Raw genomic sequence first — 25,409 nt, forward strand, 5'->3', positions numbered from 1 at the left:
TTTAGTAGACTCCTCTACAAACCTGGATTACTTAAATGGTTAATTAACTGACCTGAGCTGAAATAATGTTACTGAAAGGTCAATTTCAATCCTGACTAGACCCAGAACCAATGGATCTGTTCAATGACCAATGGCTCTACATTTCCCTGCCCAGACTTATCTTCTGCAAGCTGAAGTTTTCAACCTAAGTATATTTGATTAAAAGCCAAATGCATCCTCAGAAATCTAAGGGTCTCCTGTGGCCCTCAAAAGCTTTCAGGAAAGCTCAGAGAATACTTTAAAAGCCAACACTAGGTCATTTATCAGAAAGCAAGACGAGAGAAGGTGAGAAATGTTAGGTCTACGTGCTTAAGTTGTCTTTCTCCTAGCTGAGGCAAGGGTGGGGGTACAGACTGAGGGAACTGCTCTCAAATGTGGTGGAATGTAGTCTGGATTCCCAGGTGGGAGGGGCTGCTTTGCAGAGAGCAAAGAGGCAGCGAAGCTTGGATGGTCTGGTAGGCAGAAAGAGGGCAAAGGCGGATAGATCCTCTAGCACAGTGATGGCGAACCTTTTAGAGACCGAGTGCCAAAACCGCAACCCCAAACCCACTTATTTATCGCAAAGTGCCCGGGCCGCATCAGCATTGTGGTGCCCTCGGGGTGGGTGGGATGGGGTGGGGGGCAGGGAAGCGTCTCTGAGTGCCGCTTTGGCACGCAAAAACCAGGGGTGCAAAAATGGGCCACCGTGCTGCAAGGTGCAAAAATGGCTGCCGCCACACCACGGGGTGCAGATGCAAGGCGCTGCATGACGCAAGAACAGGGCATGGCTAGTTAGTATCACGCAGGCACTAGCCCCGCCCCATTTGCAGCCCCTCCCTTTTCTTCTAGCCCACCAATCGACAATGGTTGGTGACCTCTGCTCTACCACCTCTACTTCAGCTTGCTAGTCGGCTGCTTCGCTTCCTTCGTGCTGGATGGGGCTCCTGCTCCGGGTGGCGGTGGCAGCCTGATGGACCTGCTGCTGATGGTGGTAGCACGCGTGCCAACAGAGAGGGCTCTGAATGTCGCCTCTGGCACGCGTGCCACAGGTTCGCCACCACTGCTCTAGCAGTTCACAGACTGCCTCTATGCTGAGGCAGACAGTTGTTTTAATTTAATTTTAATAATTTTAATTTAATTTTAATCCCATTTATATCCCGCCCTTCTCCGAAGACTCAGGGCGGTTTACAATCTAAGAAGCACAAATCAATGTGCTTAGCAATAGCCTTCATTCTATGTATATGCCTGCTTATTAGGGCTTTCACACACACACCCCAAGCGGCATTATTACAAAGTCAGCTTATTGCCCCCAACAATCTGGGTCCTCATTTTACCTACCTCGGAAGGATGGAAGGCTGAGTCAACCTTGAGCCTGGTGGGACTCGAACCTGCACTAATTGCAGGCAGCTGGTGTTACTTAAGGAGGCATTAGCCCACTGCTCCACCAAGGCTCTGGCAATGTGCTGTCTGTAGTGTAGGCAAACAGCAGTAAAGGTTGCAGGTAGGCCTTGACTTACAACAGTTCATTTAGTGACAGTTCAAAGTTACAACAGCACTAAAAAAAGTGACTTAAGATCATTTTTCACACTTGCATCCCCATGGTCATGTGATCAAAATTCGGATGCTTGGCAACTGATTCATTTTTCTGACGGTTGCAGCATCCAGGGAGTCTTCTGATCCCCTTTTTGCGACCTTCTAACAAGCAATAAGGGACGCGGTGGCTCAGTCAGTTAGGATGCTGAGCTTGTCGATCAGAAGGTCGGCAGTTTGGCAGGTCGAATCCCGAGTGCCGCGTAACAGAGTGAGCGCCTGTTACTTGTCCCAGCTTCTGCCAACCTAGCAGTTTGAAAGCACGTAAAAATGCAAGTAGAAAAATAGGGACCGCTACGGTGGGAAGGCAACAGTGTTCCGTGCGCCTTTGGCATCTAGTCATGCCGGCCACATGACCACGGAGACGTCCTCGGACAAGCACTGGCTCTTCGGCTTTGAAATGGAGATGAGCACCAGCCCCTAGGGTCAGAAACGACTAGCATGCATGTGTGGGGGAACCGTTACCTTTACCTTTAACAAGCAAAGTCCACGGGGAAGCCAGATTCACTGAACAACTGGGTTACCAACTTCACAACGGCAGTGATTCACTTAACAGCTGTGGCAAGAAAAGTCGTAAAGTGGGGCAAAACTCACTGCACACCTTTCTCACTTAGCAACCTAAATTTGTAAATAAACCTGTATCCAGAAGTAACTCCACTTCTTGTTCTTGGTTTGTTGAGCCTGACACAATACACCCCCGAGGTCCACTCAGTTGGGCTTTTTGATTTTATTCAGTTGTTTAAAAATGGGGTGTGGACAAAGTCCACAGGACTATCCCAGTGCACGAAAGAAAAAATAATAATAACTTACTTCCACTCTTCAGCAAACGTTTCTCTTCCTCCTTCAGCTTATTCTGCATCAGCCGCAGAGTGTTTTCTGCTTCCTGTAGGGAAGATCCGGAAAAAATCAGGATGGCCACTGCTCGAGAATCCCTCAGCTTAGGAGAGAGCTGGGATGTGAGAAGAGTTAAGATTGAGGGCTTTTGAAAGACAGCTTAGTTCAGGGGTAGGCAACCTCGGCTCTTTTATGACTCGTGGACTTCAACTCCCAGAATTCCTCAGCTTGGAAACCTCTTCCTTTCCCCTCAGCGTGGCTGGCTCAGGAATTCTGGGAGTTGAAGTCCTGAGATATAAAAGAGCCAAGGTTGCCTACCCCTGGCTTAGTTCCACAAAATTAAGAACACAACAACGACAAAAAAAAACAACACAACAACCCTGAAAATATCAGCAGTTCCAGCAAAGTTCCAGCAATGTTGGTGTTTGGCAAAACCGTCGTAAAATACAGTCATGTGACTGCAGGATGCTGCAAATGGCTGTTCTGAAGTTACGTGACTGGGGGGGCTTAGAGACCATCAGAACGGTCATACAGGTAGTCCTCAAATTACAACCATTCATTTAATGACTGCTCAAAGTTTCAACAGCACTGAAAGAGTGATTTAACGACCAGGGTTCACACTTACGGCTGCGGGCAGGATCCCCCACAGTGACGTGATCAAAAGTGGATGCCTGGCAATTGCCGTGTGCTTATGAAGGTAGCTGTGTCACGGGATGATCATTTGCAACCTTCCTCGGTTGCTTCTGACAAGCCAAGTCAACAGGGGAAGCCAGATTCACTTCACAGTTGCAGCACAACGAAGGCAAAAAAGTCACAGAATGGGACATGACTCACTTTGCAACCATCTTGCTTGACAGCTGAAATTTTGGGGTCACGTTGTGGTCGTTAAGGTGAGGACCGCCGGTATCCACTTTTGAATCCGGGTGATGTAGCCCCCCCAGGTAGATCTTGGAACTTTGAACGGCTGCTAAGTGACCAGTTGTAAGTCGAGGGCTACCGTTAAGACTATAGTCTCACAATACTGCAGGACAAATAGTCAGAAGGTGCTTCTGTCCTTCATTAAAAGTGACTTGTAGGGAGCTAAAATGATTTAAAGGACTGCTTCATGAAACCATTTTCTGGGCAAAAATCTAGGCACAAAACAAAGCTCTGTATTATAAAGAGCTGAAGAACTGAAGTTTCATATTAAATATGTATTACTCCTAAACAAACACGCAGACACACACACACATACACAAAGATAAGCAGCAAAATCTTGAAGGTGGAGTTCCAGAAGTGTCATTCTGATACTTCAGGAAAGTTAGCGAAAAAAGTTGGCAATTGCTGACAAGAAGGAAGAGCAGGGATGCACCAATTAGTGACAGCTGTCAGCACTATCTGATATGCCGCATCACACTCAGTAAGGGATAGAGTTCTAACCCAGGTAGACGTAGACATAGAATTGTAGGGCTAGGAGGGACCTTGGAGGCCTTCTAGTCTAACCCCTGCCCAAGGCAAGAGTCCTTACACCAGACTGGACTGCTAGTTGTCCAATTTCTTCTTGAGAACCTCCAACGTTGGAGCACCCACAACTCCAGGAGGCAAGTCGTTCTCACTGTGAGGAAATGTCTCCTTAGTTCTAAGTTGTAGCGCTCTTTAATGATCTTCTACCCATTGCTTCTTATCCTGGCCTCAGGTGCTTTGGAGAATAGGTCGCCCCCCCTCTTATCTGAGACAGCCCCTCAAGTATCAGAAAGCAGCTGTCAAGTCATCCCCCTAATCCTTCTCTTCATTAGACAAGACCCCTCCTCACTATGTTTCTCACAATGTTTCCTGGAGTAGAAGACCACTAAAAAAAATGCCTCTCTTGCTTGCAAAACAAACTTTTCATAGTTTTGTGCCTCTGGTTTCTCCTGTTCATTTTTGATCACTGATTAAATCCACTCTTGCGGCATGTTTACAGTTTGAAACAGATGGGCATTTAACATCTGTTAGCCTCTGTACAATACCTAAGTAAGGTCTGAGAGTGAGACGTGGGAGACTTAATTGAGAATACAATTTATCTTTTCCGCAAGCAAGAAAACTACTTGGCTGTAAAATGCCAGGATTCAAGGATTTTTTTTTTTGGGGGGGGGGGGGCAGGGAGATTCAAAACGTTAAGGTTGCAAATGCTCCTCTGTTTTTACAGAGGTTAGCAAAATGTCTATGGGAGGCTGTGTTTTGCCAAGACAGCTTGACGATATAAAATGTGACTGACGTGATTGGGGACGTTTGACTCAATTGCACTCACGTTAAGCTGTAATTTAAAGCAAAACAGATCTATAGTTCCCATTGTTCAAGCTTTTGATCTGTGATGGCCTGGCGACGATATGCAAATAAACAAACGTGATGCACAAAAAACAGAGTGGAATGGTGTGTTCTCTGCTCCACACATCACAGGCATTTGCTTCTGGAAGTCCATTTTGCTCTGAGGTAGGGGCGGGAGGAACAAATATCCTGAAATCTGTCAGCACAACCATGTTCCAATTCCAACTTAATGTTCTTCAGTGCTGGGATCACAGCTTCTAGAATTAACAACCCAAACTTCAAGATCTGGGCAGAGCTGATCCAGTTATTGTGGGGGTGGGGGTGGAGAGAACCACCCAGGTTGTTTTTGGTATAAATTATATTATCTGTTTTCCTTCTGTCTTGGTCTTGCTTTAATTTGCACCACAGAAGGCTTCCAGCCTATGATAAAGCAGAAGCTTTAGCAATCAGGGTTTTGACAGGGCAACGATGAAAGCATTCTTTTATTTCTATTGATCATGTACTAATTAATAGCCTGTTTAATACCCTAGATCTCATCTCTTCAGTGTTTAAGCTGAGGAGGAGCGGGGGGGGGGGAAGACTCTTGGAAGTGCCGAGGTAATAAATCATTTTACAGGAAAGTATAAAAGGAGAATGCAGATTCCGGAAGTTGAGTTATACTTGAGTTTGAATAGCTATTTCCCAAAGAAGGTTAAAAAGCTGAAAACAAAGGCGGCCGCAGAATAAACAAATGAAAACACCGGTTAATGGTCAACGCCCAAACTCGGCAATGCACAATCTGATTTATCCCATAGGATGAAGCCCGCCTTTGTGACTTTGGTCCAGTGTCTGCATTGTGGTCTCTTGGTCCCTTCGCGTCACTGTTGGATTCATCCAAAAAGTTGCATTGCCTTGTTCACTTCTTCCAATTTACACAAGCCGTGGCTCCCGTGGGCTCCTTCTGCTCTTCAAAAACAAACGGGCCTTCTCCTTAGCACCCTACTTGACGCAACTGAAGTTAACTTGAGAATCAGTGTTAGAAGCCATGGCAGCAGTGCTGAGCGGTTGGTTCTCTTTCCTTTTTTGTGTGTGTCTGGGTGTGCCTCTGAGTCTTTGTTGACTCCTGACAACAGCCTGGACAAAAATCCCTGCAGTTTTCTTGGCAAGGTTTACAGAAGGTTTGCCACTGACTTCTTCTTCCTAGGGCTGAACGCGAGGGGCTGCCCCAAGGCCACCCTTGGGCCTAGAGCAGAACTAGAACGCATGGTTTTCCAGTCTGTAGCCTGATGACTTTAACTAGAACAGCGTTTTCCAACCTTAGGAACTTGAAGATGCATGGACTTCAACTCCCAGAATTCCCCAGCCAGCTATGCTATGCTGGCTGGGGAATTCTGGGAGTTGAAGTCCACACATCTTCAAGTTCCTAAGGTTGGAAAACGCTGAACTAGAAGACCAAAAGGGCTTCTTTGTTGAGGGAGCCCCAAATATTTGAACTTCTAAAGAGGAGACGATCCCTGGGCATAAAAGATCCATGGTGAAAACTGCTCCTCGCTCTGCAAACCTTGGCCGTTATCTACATGAAAGGTGGGCAAATACAACTGGGCAGAGCGAGCAGGCAAAACAGAGTGATTAAATTTATTTTATTTTTATTTTAATTCCATTTATATCCCGCCCTTCTCCGAAGACTCAGGGCGGCTTACAAGCTTAGCAGTAGCCTTCATTCTATGTATATGCCTGCTTATTAGGGTTTTCACACACACCCCAAGCAGCATTATTACAAAGTCAGCTTAATTGCCCCCAACAAGCTGCTTTTTCAAAAGGCAACTAGACTGTTTTAAACATTAAAGGCCTGGAGATTAACACATACGACGAATGGTTGCAGGAATTGGGTACGTCTAGTCTAGAGAAAGGGACGCGGTGGCTCAGTGGGTTGGGACGCTGAGCTTGTCGATCAGAAGGTCGGCAGTTTGGCGGGTCGAATCCCGAGTGCCGCGTAGCAGAGTGAGCGCAGAAGTCCCAGCTTCTGCCAACCTAGCAGTTTGAAAGCAACTAAAAATGCAAGTAGAAAAATAGGGACCACTACGGTGGGAAGGTAACAGCGTTCTGTGCGCCTTTGACGTCTAGTCATGCCGGCCACATGACCATGGAGACATCCTCGGACAAGTGCCGGCTCTTCGGCTTTGAAACGGAGAGGAACACCAGCCCCTAGAGTTGGAAATGACTAGCACACGTGTGCGGGGGAACCTTTACCTTTACCTTTAGTCTAGAGAAAAGAAGGACTAGGGGGGGACAGGATAGCAATGTTCCAGTATTTGACAGGCTGCCACATAGATGAGGGGATCAACTTATTCTCCAAAGCCCCAGAAGGCAAGACAAGAAGCCATGGATGGAAGCTACTCAAGGAGAGAAGCAACCTGGAATTAAGGAGAAACTTCCTGACAGAACAATTAACCAGTGGAACAACTTGCCTTCAAAAGTTGTGGGTGCTCCATCACTGGAGGTTTTTAAGAAGAGATTGGACAGCCATTTGTCTGAAATGATACAGGGTCTCCTGCTGGAGCAGGGGGCTGGACTAGAAGACCTCCAAGATCCCTTCCAGCTCTATTCTATTCTGTCCTTAAAACATCCTTAGCACGTTCACCAAAGTAGTCAAAGAGAAAGAGAACCAGAGAGCTGATACTTCTTGCTTCTTTGCAACTCCCCGTAGGCTTCCCTTCCTTTACACACTCAACGACCCAAGAGATACTCTTTGCATCCTCACAGCTCAATCCAAAAGGGCCTCTAGTTTTCACAATCCTTCCTCATTTAACATGCCAGAGCAAGAAACATAAGTCTTATGCAGCAACTGAGGAGCAAACAGAGTCCAGGGAAGATGATGGAAATGCCAAATTCCAACTCACAAAGGTGTTTTTTTTTGTTGCTTGAACATAATGTGTCCTCAGACACAAAGAGCTTTCAATTTAAAATTATGTCTGGGAGAGAAGGTCAACAGGGGTAGAAACAAGTGGTAAATGCTGGTAACTGAGAGCAGAAAAACCACACTGTTGTCGCTTGCTTTTTTTTTTTTAAAGAATCATTAAGGTACTGCAACGTGTTACCAGCGTACATTCCTCATAATGAGTACTTCTTTTCAATGGCCCACTCTTTGCAAAGCTTTTCAATCAGAGACATCTCCAATTAAATCGAGTGTGTTTTCCATTGTATCCGAAAATTACTTCAACAGGTCTCCTATTTATTTGCTTACTTTTCTCTCTGGAGCTGGCGAAAAGCGTGGAATTGTAATGATCCAATCAAAGCTCATTTGCTATTCTCCTGATGCGTTCAAAGTTCTACGGCGTTAAGTTTACTTGGGCGAGATGGTTGAATGCACAAGGCTTTTTTTATATGAATACGCTGATGAGTCCGCGGGATAAAAACACGGGAACATTTTGCGACGCTTCAGAAAGTTTGCCAGGCAAATTAATTCTGACAAGAGGACTCGGTTGAACAGCTGGGGCTTCTGAGAGCCAGCTGAAAGAAACCTTACCAGCTTAGGGTGTCACGGTTATTTTTGTGCATATCAGAAGTGACATCTGTGCATCTGGGGCAGGGCGACTAGGAGTTAGTGTGGGAGAGAGAATTGTGAACACTGGGATTAGAAGACCTTATTTTATGTGCATCGTTTCCCACTGGTTGTAACACGGAGCCTTCAGTGTTAGCAATTCCCTTTTTTGCAACCCAGTAATCCCTTAATTCGGGGAAGACTCGGGACGACTGGATGGAGCTAAGCATTTAAGAGCCTTCAATGCCACGTTGTGGAGCATCTGTTAAATGTCGTGTCTGAAGACCCTGAGAAATGCCTTCTTAGCGTATGCAGGCAGTCCTCGACTTACGGCCACAGTTGAGCCCAAAATTTATGTCGCTCATTTCAATTTACGTTGAAACATTTGTTAAGTGAATTTTCTCCCATTTTTACCACCTTTCTTGCCAGAAGAAAGGTAAGTGAGTGAGCGCAGTTGTGAAGTTAGTAACAGCTGTTGTGAAGCGGATCCGGCTTCCCCCATTGACTTCGCTTGTCAGAAGGCCGCCAAAGGGGATCACGTGATCCCGGGACGCTGCAGCCGTCATAAAATAGGAGTCACTTGCCAAGCATCCGAATTTCGATCACGTGACCCTGGGAAGAGAAACTTTTCAAAAGTTCCAGAGGGTCTCAGCTGGATGACAACGTATTTGCTCAATCTTTGATTCTCTCTTTCCAATTAAAAACGTAATCTATCCATTATCACCAGCTGTGGTATAAGAGCAAAGAACACCAAGCATTTGTATTTGCCAAGCGTTTTAGAGATTAGAAGTAGATCACCTTATAAACATTCATTTCTCCCCCAGGCAAGGAGGGGGGAAAAAAAGAGCAACATTTCTTAAAAACACTCCAGGAAAACAAACACATCACCAAGTATCTTGATCGTCTCAAGAAATAGAGGCCAGAGGATGCTATTTTCTTTGCACTAGGTTTACTAAATTTTTTGCTAAACTGGCCAAAAAAAAAAGGCAATTCAGAACTAAGAATACCAGCAAAGGTCCATTACAAAGATTGCAATTTAATTTCTAATTTCTTTGTTAATATGAAGGAGACAATGATTACCAAGGCCTGTAGTGCAGTTCCCAAAATGGCTGGAATAAATGACTTCCCAGCCTTGGCAGTAAACATTTCTGGCAAATATGCTGAACAGGTAAGCAATTACTACGGCGAAAAAATAAAAGCTATTTTTTTCAAACCCTTGGCCATCTTTAAAACCTCATTTTAAAGACATTCATGGATAAAGATTCCAAAGTACTTTTAAGTTCTTTGAAGGAAGCACCTAAAGTTACAAATAATGTAGAAAAAAAAACCCCATAAGATCACAATCTGTAAGTTCCATCAACTTAACTAAAGCTGCATACTAAAAGAAAGAAAGCATAACACAGACCAACTACTTATAATAAGAATTAAGGACATCTAAGTTTATATAATCAGGGACGCGGTGGCTCAGTGGGTTAGGACGCTGAGCTTGTCGATCAGAAGGTCGGCAGTTTGCCGGGTCGAATCCCGAGTGCCGCGTAACAGAGTGAGCGCCTGTTACTCGTCCCAGCTTCTGCCAACCTAGCAGTTCGAAAGCACGTAAAAAATGCAAGTAGAAAAATAGGGACCACTCCGGTGGGAAGGTAACAGCGTTCTGTGCGCCTTTGGCGTCTAGTCATGCCGGCCACATGACCACGGAGACGTCCTCGGACAAGCGCTGGCTCTTCGGCTTTGAAACGGAGATGAGCACCGGCCCCTAGAGTTGGAAACGACTAGCACGCATGTGCGGTGGAACCTTTACCTTTAAGTTTATATAAGAGTAACAATATAAACATATTAAATCTGTATTTTGTGCCTGTGTTTTGTTTTCTATCTATCCCAATTGGAAAGCTGAAATTATAATGCATAGATACACTAGTGTAAGGTTAAACATAGTCGTTCCCTTAGTTTATAAAGGAATATATTGTTGTGAAATTAGGAGGTTTTTAAATGCAACTAGGCAAAGTTTAATGTGCCAAAGATGTATCTCACTGCAGAAAGTAAGTTATTGGCTTGGATAGGTAAAATAATTAACTTACCCATCCCAAAGCATCTCTATAATTCCTTAAAATGTCTGTAGGTAATTTTTTTTAATAAAAAGAAAGATGAATTACATAACTAGAATCCAGTGCATGGCTCAATGTACTTTACTATAATCCTGAGGAAAATGCTGCTGACAATTACAAATGGCTCCATTTATTCCACCGTGTCTCTCATCACCCAGGTGTATCTTATAATTTTATTTTTAGGAATTTGGCTGTTCTTTGGAAAGAACAGTCACAAGAAAAATATATTTTGGAATGGAAAAGATAGATTGATTATATTCAGAACAAATATGGGATTAAAAAGTTGCAAATAGCATATGAATAATTTTTACAATTATAGAAGTGTTATTATAATTACTTTAGTTTTGTTATAAGGGAGTTAAAGGGTGGAAGGTTTGTTAACGTTGTAATAGATATTTAGCATATTTTGCATAAGATTGCTATATGTAATACCCTGTATTCTGCTTTGGGAAGTCCGGGGAGGGGGGAGGGAAGGGGGGAGGGTTGATGGGGGGGGTTATTATTAAAAACTTTGTAAAACTTTTCAATAAAAAGAAAAGAAAAGAGGGCAGTTCTGAAAAAATGAAAATCGGCATCCTCAGGATTACAGAATATAGAATCAAGCTCCCACACTGAATATATCCAGTAAGGAGGATAAAACGGCAGTTCAGGGACTTACATGATAGAAATTATGACTAAAGCAGTTCAAGCTCAAGTACGCTTACCTCAAATCTCTCCTGCTCCATGCGATGTTGGTCATCCAGCTGCTGTTCCAGGTAGGTCAAGTTACGAAATTTCTCCAGGTAACAGCTGTATTGTTTCTGCAACTCCTCCTCAATCTTCTCATATTCATCCATAAAGGCTGGGCTGTAAGGACACAAAAGGTGGATGCATACATTGCTCTAAGCCATGATTTATTTAATCATGATTTATTGGTTATAACTGGCTGTGATGTTACTAGAGCAATAGTCCCAACCTTTCTGGCTTGGTGTGGGGGCGGGGGGAGAGAAGAGGGGATGGTTCCGTGTGAGCAGCAGGCGTGTGCACAAGTGGAGATGTGTATGTGTGCTGGCCCCGGTTCCAAACAGGCCTCAGCCTGGAACCAGGCCTGGCGGTTGGGGACTCCTGACCTAGAGCTTTGATGATTTTAGCTACTTTGGGTAATGAAACGTCTGCAAGAAAACAACCAACTCAGAGAGCAACAAGGAGCCGTCAAAATACGTAGCCTGGCTGACAAGCAGCCGCCAATTCTTCACTGCCCAACTTCAGGCGGACCCGTCCAAAAGGCCGGAAAAAAGGCTGGAGTTCCTGGGGGGCTATGAAGTCGGTAAAGAGAACAGCTGAAGCCCCAGTTTGCGGGGGGGGGAAGAGGGGGGCATCGGCTGCTGAAAACAAATTGCCGGCTGAAAAGATCCCATTTTTAAAAAAATAAATATCATTTGTGGTGGGGGATTAAAACGCATTACAATCAAAAGCTTAAGCCAAGATGACTGAGTAAAGCTCGGAGGAGCTTAGGCTTGTTCACTTGGAAAGGTGATAAGGTGGAGGAGACAAGACAAAAGATGAGACAAAGGATGATGACAAGATAACAGATAAAGGACAAGAAATAAGATGAGATAAATTAACCTCTATTGTCATTTTTTTATTGTGAGCACACTGGCACACATTGAAAAAATGAAGTTCTGATGTATATATACACCCATACACATACATGCATGCACACAGACATATGATATACGTGTGTGTGTGTGTGTGTGTGTGTGTGTGTGTGTGTGTGTGTGTGTGTGTGTATACAGAGAGGAACTCGGCTCCTACCGAACACTCTGCAGGGTTTGCAGCCGCTTGTGGCTTCTCTCCAGCTCGGATTTCCTCTTTTCAATCTTGGCCTCCAAACTGACTTCATCGGCAGCCACGTTGCTGAGCATGTCGTTGGTTTTCTGGACTTGCTCCTGCAAAAAAAAAGGAGGAGGAGGAGGAGGAGGAAGAGGAGGAGGAGGAGGAGGAGGAGGAGGAGGAGGAGGAAGGGAGGGAGGGAGGGAGGAAGGAAGGAAGGGAGGGAGGGAGGGAGGGAGGGAGGGAGGGGAGGAGGAGAAGAAGATCACACGCAGCAGAGGTGAGCTGAGTGACCACCTGGGAGCCTACGACAGGTGGGCGTGAGATGGGCGAGAGAGGAAGGACAAAGACGGAAAAGTTTTTACCCCCCGTAGATAGGGCTCGCAACTTGGGAGTCCTCCTAGATTCACGGCTTACCCTGGAAGACCATACAGTGGCCGTGACTAGGGGGGCTTTCGCCCAGGTTCGCCTGGTGCGCCAGTTGCGGCCCTATCTGGACCGGGACGCCCTGTGTACGGTCACTCATGCGCTCGTGACCTCTCGTCTGGACTACTGCAATGCTCTTTACATGGGGCTTCCCTTGAAGACCACTCGGAGGCTCCAACTGGTACAGAATGCAGCCGCGAGAGTTGTCTTGGGAGTTTCCCGGTACTCCCATGTTACACCTTTGCTCCGCGAGCTGCATTGGTTACCAGTTGTCTTCCGGGTGAGATTCAAGGTTTTGGTAATGGTTTTTAAGGCCCTACATGGCATGGGTCCGGAGTACCTCGGGGACCACCTGCTGCCGGCGTCAACTTCCCTCCGCCCTGTGCGTTCCCACAGAGAGGGCCTCCTCAGGGTGCCACCGATCAGAGAATGTCGACTGGTGGCCCCCAGGGGGAGGGCCTTCTCTGTGGGCGCCCCGGCTTTATGGAATCAGCTGCCGGTTGAGCTCCGGACGGCACCTGACCTTCGCTCCTTCTGACGCGGTCTGAAGACCCTCTTATTTGAACAAGCTGGCCTGGCCTGATGGGGGATGTTAGGGTTTTTAATGGGGTTTTTATACTGTTATTGTTTTTATCTGGGCGATTATTTAATTCCTTTTAATTTTTGTATTCTCTATTTATATATGCCCTGTTCACCACCCTGAGTCCTTCGGGAGAAGGGCGGTATACAAATTTAATAAAAGTAAAGTAAAGTAAAACCATCTTGAAAGTCCAAATACAGGTAGTCCTCGGCTTACGAACACAACTGCGCCCAAAATTTCCATGGCTAAGCGAGACAGTTAAGGGACTTTGGCCGCATTTTATGGTTGTTAAGTGAATCTGGCTTCCCCATTGACTTTGTTTGTCAAAAGGTCACCAAAGGGGATGACGTGACCCCGGGGACGCTGCATCTGTCGTAAATACGAACGCCGGAATTTTGATCACATGACCGTAGGGATGCTGCAAACGGTCGTACGGGTGAAAAATGCTCACTTTTTTTCAGCGCCGTTGTAACTTCAAACGGCCACTAAGTGAACTGTCGTAAGTCGAGGACAACCTGAACTGCAAAAAAAAAAAAAAAGCAACTTTACTGACTGGCAAAGCCACTGCGTTGAAAACCCCCTCATCCTTACCAACATATCTTTGATGGCAACGCGCATCACTTTCTCGGTTTCATTGATCTCCAGAGGCCTCCCAATTGCTTCTGTTCTCAGCTCCTGAGAGTCAAAAAAGGAAGAAAGTGAAACAAAAGAGCAACCCAGGACAAAAAACAGAAAAAAAAACCAATTACAGTTACAGACATTTAAATATGTTTTTCCTTTCTTGGCAGCAACTCCAGATTTAGGAGGATAATCGATCCCCAAATGTAGAATCCTTCAGAGGAGGAAATGTAGGGTGAAGTGCTGAGAACTCGCCTTAACTGCTATCGTAGGTCTTTAAGGCTGGCAGGCCTCTTTGTGCAATCTCTTTATTAGCAGTTAAAAAAAATCCAGCACGTCAACATCGATCTAAATTTTTATTTTATTTATTTTAATTCCATTTATATCCCGCCCTTCTCCGAAGACTCAGGGCAGCTTACAAGCTTAGCAGTAGCCTTCATTCTATGTATATGCCTGCTTGTTAGGGCTTTCATACACCCCCCAAGCGGCATTATTACAAAGTCAGCTTAATTGCCCCCAACAATCTGGGTCCTCATTTTTCCTACCTCGGAAGGATGGAAGGCTGAGTCAACCTTGAGCCTGGTGGGACTCGAACCTGCACTAATTGCAGGCAGCTGGTGTTACTTGAGGCATTAGCCCACTGCTCCACCAAGGCTCTTCTAATGAGGCTTTATTAAAATAATACGGGCAAAAAGACGGACGCCTAACGTGCCTTCCTCTGGCTTTCAGATAAGGCTCCCCTGTCATTGCAGGAATCACGTTACAAAGCCACCAGTTGGGAATAAAACATTCATCAAGTCACAATTTTACTACGGTAATTGTGATTTTACTGAACAAACCTAACAGCTGGAGTCCATCATTATAAGCAATACAGGTAGTCCTCGATTTCCATCGGTTTCGTTTAGCGGCTGTCCGAAGTCCCGATGGCACTGACAAAAGTGACTTACGACCCGTTTTTCACGCTTACGAACGTTGCGGCATCGCGTGATCACGTGATCCAAATTCAAAGGCTAGGCTATTGACTCATATTTATGACGGCTGCAATGTCCTGGGCTTATGGGATCTCCTTTTGCGACCTTCTGAGTCAAAATGGGGAAGCCAGATCCACTTAACAACTTTATAACTAACTTACAAGCTGAGGTGATTCACTTAACAGCGGAAGCAAGAAAGGTGGTAAAACGGGGCAAAATTCACTTAGCAACTGCCTTGCTTAGCAAGAGATATTTTGGGTTCAATTGTGGTCGTAAGGCGAAGACTACCTGTATAATAACATAGCGTGACGTGAAAAGCAGGTGACCTTTTTTTTTTTAATGAGAAAGAGAAAGTCTCTGTTTTACTAAGCGAATACTCAATTAAATGTTAACAGGTTTTGTTTCTTACATCTTGAATGTGCTTGCAATGAAACTGTCTCCATTTCTGATTTCTTGATTTCTGAACTTAAACTACGCTATTGATCAAAGAAAGAGCCTTCGTCCATTTCTCATTCAGGAGGCTCAATGCAGTTTCTATAGCACAGCAGTGAAAAGCTTTGGCATTTCATTCAAGGGAATGAAATTTAGCGTATTTATTTATTTATTTATTTATTTATTTATTTTATTGGATTTGTATACCGCCCTATTCCCGTAGCATATGAAGAGAGACAGGCCTCAAGGACATTTTTGTTACAGTAGGTTTAACAGTCTCAGAGAGACCCAAAGATCCTTAGATGGGGCTACTGGAATGCAAGAAATCATACATCAGTTGAATGCAAGGAAGAAGGAAATCTGTTTTTAGGAAAAGACCAGAGGGGAGGTCCCGTGCATATTTGCAAACTGCAGCGTTTACTCTTGATAAAACTGTGAGAAGTAACTTTTGCCAAAGTGCCTTCGAGCTGCGCAAAAAGCAGCAAGAATCACACAGGGAATCACAAATCACACCAGTTCAGCAAAGGGAGACCACTCTGCAACTGATAGCGTAATAGTTGACGATGGTGATGGAGAACGCAATACTTTTCTCTGCTGTGTAGCACACTATTTGCAGTGTAATTTTAAAACGGTTTTTCAGCTGGAAACTAGGCAAGAGTTAAAAGGGCAATTTCACATGCAAGATCCTTCATCCTCTTGTACCATTTGAACACTCTGGGTCAGGGAGGGTCTTCAAACTTGGCCCTTTTATGGCTTGTGGACTTCAACACCCAGAATTCCTCAGCCAGCGTGGGGGGAAACTATGGCCCCTTCATGACTTGTGGACTTCAACTCCTAGAATTCCTGAGCCAGCATGGGGGAACTATGGCCCCCTCATGACTCATGGACTTCAACTCCCAGAATTCCTGAGCCAGCATGGGGGAACTATGGCCCCCTCATGACTCGTGGACTTCAACTCCCAGAATTCCTCAGCCAGCATGGGGGAACTATGGCCCCCTCATGACTTGTGGACTTCAACTCCCAGAATTCCTCAGCCAGCGTGGCTCAGCTCGGAAACCTCTCCCTTTCCCCTCAGCATGGCTGGCTGTGGAATTCTGGGAGTTGAAGTCCACAAGCTATAAAAGGGCCAAGTTTGAAGACCCCTGCTCTTGGTAGAGTTCAAAGAGCTAGTCTGATTTAGAACATACAGTAAAACATAGAACAATACGGTTGGAAGGGACCGTGGAGGTCTTCTAGTCCAACCCACAGCTCACGCAGGAGACCCTATACTATTCCGGACAAATGGCTCTCCAATCTCTTCTTGAAAACCTCCAGTGATGGAGCACCCACAACTTCTGGAGGCAAGCCTTTCAATTGATTGATGGTTCCCACGGTCAGGAAATTTCTCCTTACTTCTAGGTTGGATCTTTCTTGAATAAACTTCCACCCTTTGCTTCTTGTCCTGCTCTCAGGTGCTTTGAAGAATCCGAAGTGGACAATCCAGAGCCTTGGCTTAACTTCAAACTTCCTTGGAAATCAGACTTCTGATAAAAGCTAGCTGTCTCCTTCCCACCAACTTGCTGCTCGAGGGGAAGAAATAAAGAGGGGGAAAAGGCAGTTTTCTGACCCAGCCACCACTACCTTCATCCTGGCTGACCTTCAGCAGAGTCCCCTTAAAAGGAAGATGTTGCCCATTTTAACCCTAAACGTATCCCAGAGATCTCCTTTTGGCAAATTGCTTCTACTGAAATAATAAATGCAGGTAATTCAGCCACTCGTCCCATCTTCTGCCAACCTAGCAGTTCAAAAGCATGTAAAAATGCAAGTAGAAAAATAGGGACCACTCCGGTGGGAAGGTAACAGCGTTCCGTGCGCCTTTGGCATCTAGTCATGCCGGCCACATGACCACGGAGACGTCCTCGGACAAGCGCTGGCTCTTCGGCTTTGAAACGGAGATGAGCACCGGCCCCTAGAGTTGGAAACGACTAGCACGCGTGTGTGTGGGAACCTTTACCTTTACCTAATTCAGCCACAAGATGTTATGGGCAAGGACTGCTAGAAGCTATGTTTTCTCAGTGGTGGAAGTTTTGGCACATTGTTGACCATGTGAAGTGAAGTGAAGTGAAACATGTTTGTTGAGCTGTTGTGACACCTGCCCTATGGAATAGTTTGGTCCTCACCCAGATGTGATTTGGACGCCCCCAATCCTATTGGCCTTTTTTTAAGGCTCTAAAAACCTGGCCATTCCCACAGGCAGAGGAGCAGATTCTGGAGTGAACTGCCTCTAGTCCAGGGCTTTTCAACCAGTGGTACGGGTACCACCTGTGGTACATTGGCACCTGGCAGGTGGTACGTGACCATCCTAGAAAAGTGGTAGCAGGGGAGGGGAACGAGCTGAACCAGTGGCAGCACTGCGCAAGCCTGAGCGAGAGATGGCTGGAGCTGCAGGGCTGTCAGGGCTCAGCGGAAGCACTAGGATCAGCACCAGGCTCCAGCTGGAGCTCGGCACTGATCCTGGCACTTCTGAGCCCAGAAGAAGCGCCAATCAGCTGGAATGTTGCAGCATCTCCAGGGTCTTGTGATTTACATTCAGATGCTTGGCAACTGATTCATATTTATGACGGTCACAGTGTCCCAGGGTCATGTGAAGTGATCAAAACCTGCTGCAACCACCCAGCAGAGGGCGGGGAATAAAAACCAAACACTCCCACCACCCCACCCTCACTGCCAATCCTCAACAGAAATGCTCACAACAATGAAAACCTCGGACAGGAGGAAGAGCGCCGCCGGGCGGGCAGGCAGGTGTCTTGCTCAGTTGTGGCTTGGGGGGGCACTTTTTTCAGTGCCATTGTAACTTCGAACAGTCACTAAGCAAACTGTTGTAAGTCGAGGACTACCTGTACTTCATCACTTTTTTCCTTTTTTGGGGGGTCATCATGCTTTTGACACCTTGCTAGGTGACTGGTGTTACTCGGATGTTGCCATATCCTAAAAGTGGTACAATGGGTGAAAAGGTTGAAAAGCCTTGCTCTAGGAGGCACAGATTAGCATCCTGGGTTGCTGATTTGCTTTGCTTATTTTGATACCTATTGTTTTTGTGTGGATGCTAAGAGTCAGGATGAATTGATGGTCACAGAAAAATCAATCAGTGAATGAATAAATACATACAGAAGTGAACTGCAGAATGCACAATCAAGTGTGGCCATTATTGCTCTAAATGTAACAATTGGTTAATTTCCAGTTGCTTTTGTTGGCTGTAAAATGCATTATTGATTAATATATATATATATATATATATATATATATATATATATATATATATATATATATATATATATATATATATATATATATATATATATGTGTGTGTGTGTGTGTGTGTGTATATTTTACTCTTGTTGTAAACTCTAGTTACATCTGCAGGGATTTTTCTTTTACAAAGTGACTGCCGAGCAAGATCAGTGGGCAGGTTAGCTCAAAGCAACAGGCAACGAGAATTTCAGAATAATAAATTGAGGATTACAGCTTCCGAATCTTAATTCGACTGGGCAAATTGCAAGCGGGCTCAGAGCACTCTTTGAAAACGCAAAATCCTCTGCACACTCTTAGCGCATCACAGATGCAAGGAAAACGTTTCTATCGGCAAGAAACGCCCGTTGAAAGCAAATTAGGGAAGTGTTATTAGAATTAGAGTAAAAATCCTGACAGAATCATGGTTGGGAATAGCAGCCCTAATACTGCATGCAGCTGTACCCCGGCAACAGAATCAGTTCATGAAGTTTAAGAGTTAAGCAAAATGGTTGTTAAACCATTTTAAGTTGGGCATTAGGTAAAGGTACAGGTAAAGGTTCCCCCGCACATGCGTGCTAGTCGTTTCTGACTCTAGGGGCCGGTGCTCATCTCCGTTTCAAAGCCGAAGAGCCGAGGACGTCTCCGTGGTCATGTGGCCGGCATGACTAGACGCCAAAGGTGCACGGAACGCTGTTACCTTCCCACCGGAGTGGTCCCTATTTTTCTACTTGCATTTTTACGTGCTTTCGAACTGCTAGGTTGGCAGAAGCTGGGACGAGTAACAGGCGCTCCACTCTGTTACGCGGCACTCGGGATTCGACCCGCCAAACGGCCGACCTTCTGATCGACGAGCTCAGCGTCCTAACCCACTGAGCCACCGCGTCCCTATAGTTGGGCATTAGCCATGCTCAAAGATGTATCCGATTATTATGATCAATAAACAGAAAAGCAGTATTTTATTAAGGAGGCTAGGTGCTCTTTAGTCTTTATGTTAATGTGCAACATCTACTCATTAGAAATCAGGGGAGCATCAACGCAGTATTACTCCTGATGAGCTAAAGCAGAAAGTCATTTTGAAGCGATTAACATAAATGCAAAATATTCCACAGAGATGGCATGGGTCTTTAGGCATTAAGGAAAGAAAACGAAAAGCAAAAGAACCAGAATGGATGCCCGGCACGGCCACAGAGAATTCTACTCCCGACATATCTGGAGAACATCCGCTTTGAAGGAAACGGATATGGGAAACTTGGGACCAGTTTGGAAGAGGAAAATAAAATTGATCACCAGAGTGGAAAACAACCACACGGGAGGAGAGAACGATGGAATTTCAAGGCTTGTCTGTGTGGCCTAAGAAACCCCATTTGGCATTTCATTCACCTCTTTCAAGTTCTTTCAGGTCTCGTGCTTCTCAAAATGGGGGCTGGGGGGTGGGGGTGCGGGTTGATGTCCTCAGCGGCCACTTCAATGGCTCTTCATTTTAAAACCGAGGAATACTAAACGGTCATAATCTTTCCTCTATAGTAATTTGTGCAATTTAAATCAGAAAGTTGACCTAAAGCAAGTTACTCCGTGGACCCCTTCACAAGCCCCCCCCCAACTCACTCTGATCGCCTCTCTTCTACTAACAACATATGTCACTGCATTCTGTCGTGAAAGAAAATATATTTAATGCCAAGAATTATTCCCTATGTGTGTGTGTGGGGGGGGGGAGGAGGTGGGAGGGGGGAAATGGCTCCTGTGCCAAGAAGCAGTACACAGAATAATTCGTTACAGTTCCTTCACTAATTCGGGACTCTTGTATTTTGAAGGCAGATCAAGCCTGAGTGGATTTCATTCTCAAAGCAACAAAGCACAGCTAAATTTTCATGCAGCGCCGGTACTGTCGGAGGAGTGGGAAACTGCAAACCTCTCAATTACTTCCCGATGAAGTGTAAGATCTCTTTCAAGTTGACACTTAATTTTTCCCCTTGCAACCTAGGAATACAAAATAAAGACTCCCCCCCCCAAGTGCAATTCTCATCCTGAGACAAGACATTCAGTTTTAAGCTTAATAATAATAATAATGATGATGATGATAATAATAATAATAATAATAATAATAATAATAATAATAATAATAATAATAATAATAATAATGATGTTGGAAGGGATCTTGGAGGTCATCTAGTCCAAACTCCCTGCTCACTCAGGAAACCCTATACTACCATTTCAGACAAATGGCTGTCCAGCCTCTTCTTAAAAACTTCCAGTGTTGGAGCATTCACCGCTTCTGGAGGCAAAGAGTTCCATTGGTTAATTGTTCTAACTGTCAGGAAATTCCTCCTTAGTTCTAGGTTGCTTCTCTCCTTTACTAGTTTCCATCCGTTGCTTCTTGTGACTCCCTCTTCTTTGGGGCAGCCCCTGAGATATTGGAACACTGAACAGAATAACAGAGTTGGAAGGGACCTTGGAGGTCATCTAGTCCAACCCCCTGCTCAAGCAGGATACCCTATACCATTTCAGACAAATGGCTGTCCAGCCTCTTCTTAAAAACTTCCAGTTTTGGAGCATTCACAGCTTCTGGAGGCAGGTTGTTCCACTGGTTAATTCTTCTAACTGTCAGGAAATTCCTCCTTAGTTCTAGGTTGCTTCTCTCTTTGGTTAGTTTCCATCCGTTGCTTCTTGTCCTGCCTTCAGGTGCTTTGGAGAATAGCTTGACTCCCTCTTCTTTGGGGCAGCCCCTGAGATACTGGAACATTGCTGTCATGTCCCCCCTCGTCCTTCTCTTCATTAAACTAGACATACCCAATTCCAGCAACTGTTCCTTGTGTGACCGGCTTAACTTTCAAAAGGGGCAAAGTTCCATCACAAGGCATTCCAAGATGGGAGAGGAAAAAGTAAAACGACCCAAAACACCTCTACATTTTTTCCCTCCGTGGCAGGTTGCCACCAAACCCACTAGCAACTTGATAGCGGTCTTCCATTAACTTGAGCCCTGGTGGCGCAGGGGTTGGGATCCAACACTGCAGGCGAACTCGGCCCACAGTCTGGAGTTCGATCCTGACGGGGCCCAAGGTTGATTCAGCCTTCTAGCCTTCCGAGGTCAGTAAAATACGGAGCGAGGTTATTGGGGGCCACGTGCGGATTCTGCAAACTGCTTGGAGAGAGCGTTGTGAAGCGCCAAGGGGTGGCGCATAAGTCAAAGTGCTATTGCTATGGTGGGGTCAACGCACAGAAGAGGGGACTGACTCATTCTCAAAAGCACCAGAGGGCAGAACAAGAAGGAACGGGTGGAAGATCGTTAAAGAGAAGTCAGGAGGAGTTTCCTGACAGTGAGAATAGTTCATCAGCTGGCCTCCCAGGGTTCTAGGTGCTCCATCGCTGGAGGTTTTTAAGAATAGACTGGACAACCATTTAAGCCAGGGGTCTTCAAACCTGGCCCTTTTATGACTTGTGGACTTCAACTCCCAGAATTCCTCAGCCAGGCATACCTGGCTGAGGAATTCTGGGAGTTGAAGTCCACAAGTCATAAAAGGGCCAAGTTTGAAGACCCCTGATTTAAGCGAAATGATATAAGGTCTGCTGCCTTGAGCAAGGGGTTGGACTAGAAGATCTTCCATCCCTATGATTCTATGTTGTATGAGACGAAGGGCTGTCTATACACAGCTTCTGCTTAATGAGCTTACGTCCCTTGACATGTTGCAAAGTTCAGACGAGGCTGCTTAGGGCTGTACTTCAGCGTCACCCCCCCACAGCTGCCATTCTGAAGGCGATCTGCCGTGGAGGAGAGTGCAAACTTTCAAAGCATCTTCACGAACCTGGTCTATAGAGCAGGGGGTCTTCAAACGTGGCCCTTTTGTGACTTGTGGACTTCAACTCCCAGAATTCCTCAGCCAGCCTGCCTGGCTGAGGAATTCTGGGAGTTGAAGTCCACAAATCATGAAAGGGCCACGTCTGAAGACCCCTGACATAGAGCACGAACGGAAAACCTGGAGTTGCAAAAGGGTAGCAAGAAAAAAGCTATGAGCAGGGTCCCTGCAAGCAGTCATTCAGAATCTCTAGAAACAAAGTGCACATAAATTCGAGTAACAATCGCATAAAGAAAGTCCTTTGCCTGAAAATCTGGAAAGCTCGGCGAGACATCTGGAAAGATTATAGGGAAGACTCTCCAAGGTCATGTTAGCTAGGCTGATGCCACAGGAGCCAACCAGCCAGATGTGCTGTTCTAATGGCAGCGATTTTTCATCTTTTTCTCTGGCTGAACGACTGCGGAGAAGGAGGAGGGGGAAAGATGCACTTTCATTGCTACAAGTCAAGAGGGAAGCGGCCAACATCTCATCGCTGGGGGCTCATGAAGATTTAGCCTTTTATCTCTTTTAAGGATTACACTCCAATCTGTCACCATTTGGCACCTCCCGTATGTACCAGAGAACAATGTTCCAAGCCATGCAAGTGTAACCTAAGGCCATAGTTAATGACTCGCCTGAGAACTAAATAGAAACTTCTAGATCCAAAGACTTATTACTGAAAGCCAGACCCACGAGGCAAACCCTGCGTCAGGACATTTCAGAGACAGACCCCCCTCGGGAAGTTCTAAGTCTTCAAAGCTAAAATCACACTGGCAGGAAAAAAACAAAAACAAATCTATTAATCCCAGTGAGTTTAGAAGGCAGCAATTTGAGGAAGATTGCTATAGAGACAGAACATGTCCTTGGAAAGAGAACAAGGCAGTCCTTGAACCACAATTGAGCCCAAAATTTCCATTGATAAGTGAGGCAGTTGTTAAGTGAGTTTGGCCCCATTTTATGCCCTTTCTTGCCACAGTTGTTAAGTGAACCGCTGCGGTTGTTAAGTTAGTCACACAGTGGCTAAGTCAATCTGGCTTCCCCCACTGACTTTGCTTTGGCAACAAGGGATGACATGGACAAACTTTCATTCTTCTGGGAGAGGTGTGTAATAGTGGCTGTTTGTTCCTCTTTTTTAAACTGCCAGAGGGGGTGTGTTCTGTGGGTGGAGGTGTGCTCTGATTGGGTGGGGGGTTAGATGTGTTCTGATTGGGTGGGGGTGTGTTTTGAATGGGGGCTGTGTTCTGATTGGGTGGGGGTGTGTTTTGGGTGGATGGGCTGGTCTCAGCTGCCAGCCTTAGACCTGAATATATATATATATATATATATATATATATATATATATATATATATATATATATATATATATTGTTGTTGTTAGCTGCGAAGTCGTGTCCGACTCATCGCGACCCTATGGACAACGTTCCTCCAGGCCTTCCTGTCTTCCACCATCTTCTGGAGTCCATTTAGGCTCATGCCTACTGCTTCAGTGACTCCATCCAGCCACCTCATTCTCTGTCGTCCCCTTCTTCTATTGCCCTCGATCTTTCCCAGCATTAGGCTCTTCTCCAGTGAATCCTTCTTTCTCATTAGGTGGCCAAAGTATTTGAGTTTTAGCTTCAAGATCTGGCCTTCTAAAGAGCAGTCAGGATTGATCTCCTCTAGGACTGACCGGTTTGATCGCCTTGCAGTCCAAGGGACTCGCAGGAGTCTTCTCCAGCACCACAGTTCAAAGGCCTCAATTCTTTGGCGCTCAGCCTTTCTTATGGTCCAACTTTCACTGCCATACATTGCAACTGGGAAGACCATAGCCTTGACTATACGCACTTTTGTCGACAGGGTGATGTCTCTGCTTTTTAGTGTGCTGTCTAGATTTGCCATGGCTTTCCTCCCCAGGAGTAATCGTCTTTTAATTTCTTGGCTACAGTCCCCATCTGCGGTGATCTTGGAGCCCAGGAAAACAAAATCTGTCACTACCTCCATTTCTTCCCCATCTATTTGCCAGGAATTGAGAGGGCCAGATGCCATGATCTTGGTTTTCTTAATGTTAAGTTTCAACCCAACTTTTGCACTCTCCTTCTTCACCCGCAACAAGAGGCTCTTTAGTTCTTCTTCACTTTCTGCCATTAGAGTGGTATCATCTGCATATCTTAGGTTGTTGATATTTCTTCCAGCAATCTTAATTCCAACTTTTGATTCATCTAGCCCTGCCTTTCTCATGATGTGCTCTGCATATAAGTTAAATAGGCAGGGCGACAGTATACAGCCTTGCCGGACTCCTTTCCCAATTTTGAACCAATCAGTGGTTCCGTGTCCAGTTCTCACTGTTGCTTCTTGACCCGCATATAGGTTTCTCAAGAGACAAATAAGATGGTCTGGTACTCCCATCTCTTTAAGAACTTGCCACAGTTTGTTATGATCCACACAATCAAAGGCTTTAGCATAGTCAATGAAGCAGAAGTAGATGTTTTTCTGGAACTCCCTAGCTTTCTCCATGATCCAGCGTATGTTGGCAATTTGATCTCTAGTTCCTCTGCCTCTTCGAAATCCTGCCTGTACTTCTGGTAGTTCTCGATCCACATACTGCTGAAGTCTAGCTTGTAGGATTTTAAGCATGACTTTACTAGCATGAGAAATGAGTGCAATGGTGCGATAGTTTGAACATTCTTTGGCACTGCCTTTCTTTGGAATTGGAATGTAAACTGATCTTTTCCAATCCTGTGGCCACTGTTGAGTTTTCCAAATTTGCTGGCAAATTGAGTGTAGCACTTTTACTGCACTGTCTTTTAAGATTTTGAATAGCTCAGCTGGAATACTGTCACCTCCACTAGCTTTGTTGTTGCTCAGCTTTTCTAAGGCCCACTTCACTTCACATTCTAGGATGTCTGGCTCGAGGTCAGTGACCACCTCATTGTGATTATCAGGGACGTTAAGCTCATTCTTGTATAGTTCTTCTGTGTAATTTTGCCACCTCTTCTTAATCTCTTCTGCCTCTGTTAGGTCCCTGCCATTTTGGTCCTTTATCATGCCCATTTTTGCATGGAATGTTCCCTTCATCTCTTCAATTTTCTTGAAAAGATCTCTGGTCCTCCCTATTCTATTGTTTTCTTCTATTTCTTTGCA

General features: G+C 45.3%; 1 protein-coding gene across 2 annotated transcripts in view; it reads right to left on the reverse strand.

Annotated features, from left to right (window-relative positions):
- Nucleotides 1-25,409, reverse strand: part of CLUAP1 (clusterin associated protein 1) — a 57,058-nt gene that overhangs the window by 13,743 nt on the left and 17,906 nt on the right. For both annotated transcript variants that reach the window (XM_083373008.1, XM_083373007.1), the window contains exons 6-9: nucleotides 13,760-13,843; nucleotides 12,145-12,278; nucleotides 11,055-11,196; nucleotides 2,419-2,491 (exon numbers count right to left, since the gene is read on the reverse strand). In XM_083373008.1, the coding sequence (XP_083229134.1) occupies nucleotides 2,419-2,491; nucleotides 11,055-11,196; nucleotides 12,145-12,278; nucleotides 13,760-13,843 (433 nt within the window). The remainder of the gene's footprint in view (nucleotides 1-2,418; nucleotides 2,492-11,054; nucleotides 11,197-12,144; nucleotides 12,279-13,759; nucleotides 13,844-25,409) is intronic.

This window comes from Vipera ursinii (genome assembly GCF_947247035.1).
Source record: "Vipera ursinii genome assembly, chromosome: 13".
Taxonomy (NCBI): domain Eukaryota; kingdom Metazoa; phylum Chordata; class Lepidosauria; order Squamata; family Viperidae; genus Vipera; species Vipera ursinii.